Source organism: Lactuca virosa, chromosome 6 (genome assembly GCF_052849685.1).
Source record: "Lactuca virosa cultivar CGN04683 chromosome 6, Lactuca_virosa_CGN04683_v6, whole genome shotgun sequence".
NCBI classification, from domain to species: Eukaryota; Viridiplantae; Streptophyta; class Magnoliopsida; order Asterales; family Asteraceae; genus Lactuca; species Lactuca virosa.
Genome location: NC_136431.1, coordinates 83,278,054 through 83,285,219, shown reverse-complemented (window position 1 = coordinate 83,285,219; position 7,166 = coordinate 83,278,054). Strand labels below are relative to the sequence as shown.

The 7,166-nt window shown below is 34.7% G+C and overlaps 1 protein-coding gene across 1 annotated transcript; it reads left to right on the top strand.

Moving 5' to 3' along the window:
* Nucleotides 1-2,833: 2,833 nt before the first annotated feature.
* Nucleotides 2,834-5,985, top strand: LOC145121708 (uncharacterized). Its single transcript, XM_079057415.1, has 7 exons — nucleotides 2,834-3,207; nucleotides 3,302-3,520; nucleotides 3,613-3,705; nucleotides 4,991-5,113; nucleotides 5,219-5,581; nucleotides 5,654-5,764; nucleotides 5,854-5,985. The coding sequence occupies exons 3-7, from the start codon at nucleotides 3,667-3,669 to the stop codon at nucleotides 5,983-5,985; spliced, it is 768 nt and encodes a 255-aa protein (XP_078913541.1). The 5' UTR covers nucleotides 2,834-3,207; nucleotides 3,302-3,520; nucleotides 3,613-3,666.
* The last annotated feature ends 1,181 nt before the right edge of the window (nucleotides 5,986-7,166 follow it).

Sequence of the window (7,166 nt, the reverse complement as noted above, 5' to 3'; positions counted from 1 at the left end):
TCTAAATAAGATATAAAATATTAGGTAACCATTAGTTAAGTAATTAAGAAAACGAAAAATGAGAAATATAAATCTATATGATTAATTAATATGTAAATCAAAATGGTATTATTAAAAAAAAAAAAATTTTGTTTGTAAAGGACAAATACGGTAAAAAAAATTAATTCCCACCACCACCACCGTTACCGCTACCGCCACCACCACAACTACCGTCTCCACCACCATCACCACCACCACCTACCTCCACCACCGCCACTACCACCGCCACAACCACCACCACTTTTCACCGCTACCACCATCGCCACCATCACCGCTACCACCATCGCCACCACCACTGTTACCGCTACCGCCACCACCACAACTACCATCTCCACCACCACCACTGCCATAACTACCGCCACCACCACCTACACAACCACCACCACCGACCGTCACCACCTACAACCACCACCACTACAACCACCGTCACCACCACTACTACATGGGTATTAACAAACACCACAATCACCTGCCGTCACTGCCACCACCCACCGCCACCACCTGTCACCGCTACCACCATCGTCACCACCACTACTACCACCATCGCCACCACCACTGCCGCCACCACAACTACAGTCTCCACCACAAACCACCACCACCACCACCACTTACCACCTCCACCACCACCTACCACTGCCATCGCAACCACCTACCTCCACCACAAACACCAACCATTACTACCATCAACACCACCTGCAACCACCACCTACCATCGCCGCCACCACCGCCACTACCACCCCACCCGTCACCTGCCACCACCACCTATTGGATTACTAAAGATAATGAAGATATCCACTGAAAGCTAATGACCTGCGGCTTTAGGGCATATGAGATTATGACCTACAACTTAAGGCTAATGACTTATTATTTATCGGTCATTTGGGATTGTGCCTTTATGCTTATTTTACATTTGGTTAAAAGGATTTTATTATTTTTACAAATAGTTTTTGTATTTATGATTATTAACAAACACCACTACATAAGGCCAAAGGGGAGTTATGGATATATGGGTATTAACAAACACCACAATCACCTGCCGTCACTGCCACCACCCACCGCCACCACTTGTCACCGCTACCACCATCGCCACCACTACTGCTACCACCATCGCCACCACCATCGTTACCACTACCGCCGCCACCACAACTACAGTCTCCACCACCAACCACTACCACCACCACCACCACCACCACCTACCACCACCACCACCACCTACCACTGCCATCACTACCACCTACCTCCACCACCACCACCACCACAAACACCAACCATTACTACCACCACCACCACCTGCAACCACCACCTACCATCGCCACCACCACCTACCACTGCCATCGCCACCACCTACCTCCACCACCACCACCACAAACACCAACCTTTACTACTACCACCACCACCTGCAACCACCACCTACCATCGCCATCACCATCGCCACTATCACCCCTACCCGTCACCTGCCACCACCATCGTTACCACTACCGCCGCCACCACAACTACAGTCTCCACTACCAACCACCACCTCCACCACCACCTACCAATGTCGTCGCCACCGCCTACCTCCACCACCACAAACACCAACCATTACTACCACCACCTGCAACCACCACCTACCATCGCCACCGCCACCGCCACTACCACCCTCACCCATCACCTGCCACCGCCACCTATTAGATTACTACAGATAATCAACATATCCACTGAAAGCTAATAACCTGTAACTTTAGGGCATATGAGATTATGACCTACAACTTACGACTAAGGACTTATTATTTATCGGCCATTTGGGATTATGGCTTTATGCTTATACTTTTTCAAAAACCGAAATTTTTCGATACGATGCGGTTTTTATATATTCATGAACCGCAAAAACCGAATCGAACCTTACTATTATATTATATATTAAATAAATTATATATTTATATTTTATATATAATAATAGCTATATATACTTAGACTAATTAAATAATGAATATAATATTTATCTTTAGCAAAAAAATTAACAAAAAGAAAAAATAGTTAATATTTTTCATTTAATTTGTCAAAAAAATGTTGCCAACACAATATGCACGTAAAGTTTGAGATTTTCTTCACATTTTACAAGGACCAAAATGTAATTTTTATTTAATTTGGTAAATGCCAATGTTGATACAGCTTCAAATCAAATCGTTTGAGGAGGATATGATGAAATCTAGGATCAATTAGAAACTAATATCAATACGCTTTTTCGCCTCCAAAATCGTTTTAGGGTTCAGAAAGGATCACAAGAAAATTTCAAGAATGTGTTTACTCTCCAAAATCAAGGCGGGAAGTCTTCATCTGATTCACCGCCAAAACCATATCAAATCGATTTGAGAAAGGTAATGTCGAGATATTAGGTATCATCCTTGAAATTAGGAACATATTAATTTCATCTCTATAAAGAGGATTGATTTATTCAATAATTTTTATCGTCTTCTCCACTGTGAAAGAAAATCAGCTGTACTACAGGTGTTCTTCTACCTAAATCGTTCTTTATTCAGTTGTAAGTCTCTATGAATGTTAACATTAAGTTTGTCTTTCAGTTGATTAAAAATGTTACTGGTAGTATATTGTTCCAAATTATGCCATAACAAAAAATAATTTTTTTGAACACCAGGTGTGCTTATTGCACACCAACTGTTCGATGAAAAGCCTAAATCAATAATTTATGTTAAATATTATTGTATGGTATCATATTCTTTAATGAAATACTAATCTGATTACACTAACTTATATGTTATTTTTCATGTTTAATTACGTATTATGGAAGGAGAAAACACATTGATTGAAGATGTGCCTATATTAGAAATGGAGGAGGAGGACCAAAATGATGGATCTGATCTAGATGATTCAGAACATGAAGACACATCGGATTACACTTCCAGCGATTCCGATAGCAATACAGAGACTACAAAGAAAACAAGGAAGAGGGGATTGACTCGATTGCCAAAGTTACGGACCGAACATACAAATTCTGGTGGAAGAAAAAAGCGTGTAAAGTTTGATGAATTTGGAAGGTTTGCAGGGAAGTATAGATCATAGTTACCTAGTTATCTGGGAGACTTAGTACGGGAAAGGGTAGGAGTTAGTGTTTTCAATTGGAAGAAGGTAACAAAAGAAGTCAAGGAAAAACTATGGGAAGAGATAACGGTAAATAATGCTTTTTTATATGCAACTCATATGTTATTGTTATTCTCCAATGCAATTTCATTCAATAACTAACATACTAGCTACTTGTATTCAGCGTTTTTATGAAATTGAGGATAGTCGAAGAAAATATATAATGAATCGGCTTGGTATGCTTCTACGGAATTTTAGAAGAAAATTGTATGCAAAGTACATAGAGCCCAACTTAGGGAATACCGCCAAGCTTAAAAGAATTCCTAAATGATACCGTACAATAATTCTTAGCCAAGATCACTGGGACAAGTTCGTTGAACACACACAGTCAGACAAATTCAAGGTTAAATTCATTTTTTATATTCATTATCAGTTTTATTTTATATTTTATTAAGGTAAAAAATACTTATAAGATCTGTGAATTTTTTTTGGAAGGATACGTCGAGAAAGGCGATAGTAGCGCGTTCGAAGTCGAATTATAATCACCGGATGGGACGAGGAGGATATACAGCTCTAAGAGAGAAACTGGTAAGTTCTATCTTTGATTGGATTGTGTATTTTTATATGTGTTTGTTTTTAGGGAAGCTCTGAAAGTATAAAAAAGATGTAAAAGAGTTATCAAAGGGTAAAATTGGAATTGAGTTATTAAAAATAAAGGATACATGTGGTTTGTTAGAAATTTGAAGAAGTTTATAATACATTATATATAATGTTTTATACATAAAATTAAACATTTGATTTTAATTTGTAAAGATTCATATAGACTTATATAAACGTGAGTTTCATTTTGTTTGATATGGGCTTTTATGTTAATCCATTTAAAGTAGACAACAGTTGGAAAATATTTTTTTTATAGGCATATGTACAGACTTAATAAATCTTTATTAGATGACAAAAAAATATTTTTTTTAAGGAGGGAAAAATTGTCGGTAGGTAGGAATGGAAAACCAATGTCACCAGGAAAACCAATTCACCAGCAGTATGAGCACAATTAAACAACACAGATTTTGATGCGTTACAAATATGTGATTATTTCACGATAGCTCAATGATTGATACATTAAATGGTTTGTTACATATATAATATTCATATTTTTGTATGTCGACAAACTAGTTATCACGAGTAAATTGATATTTATTTGCAAATTACAATATAACTAGCATATGACTTTTCATAACAAGAGATTCTAGTGAAATGGTAAATTTAAAATTTATGACATGTTTTAATTTGATTTTAGCTAGATATAAATGTCATTATATTTTGTATAAAGTTCATATCATGACAGCTGATATGTTTTATTGTTTATACAGATCATTATAAGTAAGATAGTTTACACATAAGAAGTGTAATCAAAATTGTCATGTGCACAATTGTTATGTATCCGGTCTTTTGCAAACATGTTCAAAACTGCCGACACTAACCACCTGGAAAAAATGTCATTTTTTACATCAGGTGGTCCAAGAAGGCCAACATTTACCAACAAATTAATGGATCATTTTTTTTTATAATTTTATTTTCTTTTATTTCCCCGAAAATTATCAAGATTATTCTTGGGAGAGTCCATCCCTCTTGAAATAATGAGGTTATGAAATCAAAGGTGCTTTTTATTCCATTCATGGTGTATTTATTGAGTATTTGTTACGATAGATCTAGCAAAGTCCATCAATTGCAAATTAATTTTTTATTTAAAATATAGGTTTGCTTATGATAATGCTTGTAGTAAGATTAATAGAATGTGTTTTTTTTTTACTTTATTTGCTTCTTTTGGTTCATGTTGATAGTATTTTTGCATTTTGTTGTATATGATTACTAGGTTAATAATAAAGTACTTGCCAAAGACGAAATACCCCCCCGGTCATTAATGTGGTGTAAAGGACGTGAAAACAAAGCAGGCGAATTGGAAGATGCTAATGTTAAAGTCATGGCAGAAAAACTAGTAAGTTCATTAAAACTTTCTCCTTTATTGTTTTATTACTATAATAAATATTAGACTTTTTAAATAACTATTGAAGACATTATTTTGATATATTTTTGTGTATAGATGGAACATGAAAAACAAATCAAAGATGGAGATGTGAAGCTTGATCCTGGGATGGATGCCATGACACTAGTCTTTGGCAAGGAAAATGGTGGATTCTTAAAAGGGGTTGGCACAGGAGTGACTGCTAACAGATATTTCCACATTCCTAGAACCAAAGGATCTTCAAAAGAACAAATTGCGGACCTAAAGTTTGAACTACAGAATGAGAGACTTCAGCTGCAGAAAAAAGATGAAGAACTTAAGGCGTTGTCAACAAAGGTGAGAGAACAAGATAATACACTAAAGTTAGTTTTAGCTCATCTTGAATCACAAGGAACAATGATACCTAATCTACCATCTCATCCGAATCAGTCTCCAACACAAGTAAGTGAGTTGTTACTGTTTCTGCAAAATGCATTTATTATATAAATTGATCATTTTCCTTAAATTTTGTAGGTATTTTCAGTGGACAAGAACATTGAATCTCATGCCACTCCTGTTACTAATACTATCATAGAGAAAACACCTATCATAAATAAAGCATCGACAAATGAAACAGTTACACGAGTTAGTAATTATTTGACAAATTCATTGATTTTAATATTTTTTTGCAGTATTTTCTGATTTTAATATACTATTGAATTATTGTTTTCTAGGTAATGGCAAAAGCCACCAAAATAACTGTTGAATCTAAGAGTGCGACTACAAATTCACATCCAAAAACAAAAGATACTCATTCACCAAAACTCTCACGATGTATGTATTTGTATTTTGACATGAAAATATAAATTTATGTTTATTGTTTTTTTTATCTAAATATGTGCAATCATTGTAGACAATGAAGACAATGAAGTGCATTCTACAATATCCAAATAATAGAAGTAATGTTGCTTTTGGTACCGTTTACATATCTTCGGAAAGACAAACCATTCATGGAGTTCCACTTCAAGACGACTGCTATAAAGTTTCAATTGATGAAGTGATAAAGGGAGCTGCATTTTTACCATATCCAAACGGTGATATCAAATTAGTTGAGGATGCACATAAAACTTTTGTTGCATGGCCAAAATACCTTGTTAAATGTGACGAAAAGGTTTATTTCTTCTATTAACTTCTTTATGCATTAATTTTTTTTCCTTTTTAAATTAGTCTTTTAAATTAATAGTTGTTCAAATTTCTTTCAATGTTTTTACAGGTACCACGAATGGGATCAACTCAAGATGATGAACATAAAAGCTCCAAGAAAAAAAAGAAAAAGTTTAACTCAAGATGATGAACATAAAAGCTCCAAGAAGCAAAAAAAAAAAAATTATAACGAGAGATAGCATTGGCAAGCATACAAGGAGCACTTTCAACAAGACTAAAGAAATCTAGTTTTTGGTTAATTATGACTCTTTATTCCTTTCTTTAGCATTTTTAATAAACTTGTTTTGATTACAAGGATTTTTACCATTTAACTAGTGAAATTATGAATGGAACTTTTATTTGAATTATTATTAATATTGATATTTTCTTGTCGTTTCATATTGTCCATTTACGGTTATGTTTATTTAACATTGTTTTTTTTATTCCATGTGTCTAATAATTTTATCGTCATGTTTTATTTTGTTGTCACTAAAATGTATATAGTGGTTACTTCACAACAAATGTGTTGTGTGACTAAAGGGCTAACAATAGTCATGATAGAAACTCAATATGCGTCTGCAAGTGTTTTACAATCATTTTTTATTAAACATGTGTGACTAGAAGTAAAACAAATACAACGTTGAAAATTTGTGTGTCGGAAAAGATACATATGTCACTTTATTTAATAATCATATGACTAATAGTTTATGTATTGTTATATTTAAACAATACTTGTGAGTCAAAATCTTAAAAAAAACGACATGATAAGATAAAACTAATGTGACAATAGGGTAAATGTAGTCATGGTAAATGAAATTGTGTGTCGATACAACACTAATTGTTA

What these genes read in the sequence shown, in the direction of transcription:
- LOC145121708 (XM_079057415.1), top strand. Translation starts at nt 3,667, where the DNA reads ATGGGACGAGGAGGATATACAGCTCTAAGAGAGAAACTG. An exon ending in CGAATCAGTCTCCAACACAA is followed by an intron (nt 5,582 to 5,653) that starts GTAAGTGAGTTG and finishes TAAATTTTGTAG; the next exon opens with GTATTTTCAGTGGACAAGAA. An exon ending in CAAATGAAACAGTTACACGA is followed by an intron (nt 5,765 to 5,853) that starts GTTAGTAATTAT and finishes ATTGTTTTCTAG; the next exon opens with GTAATGGCAAAAGCCACCAA.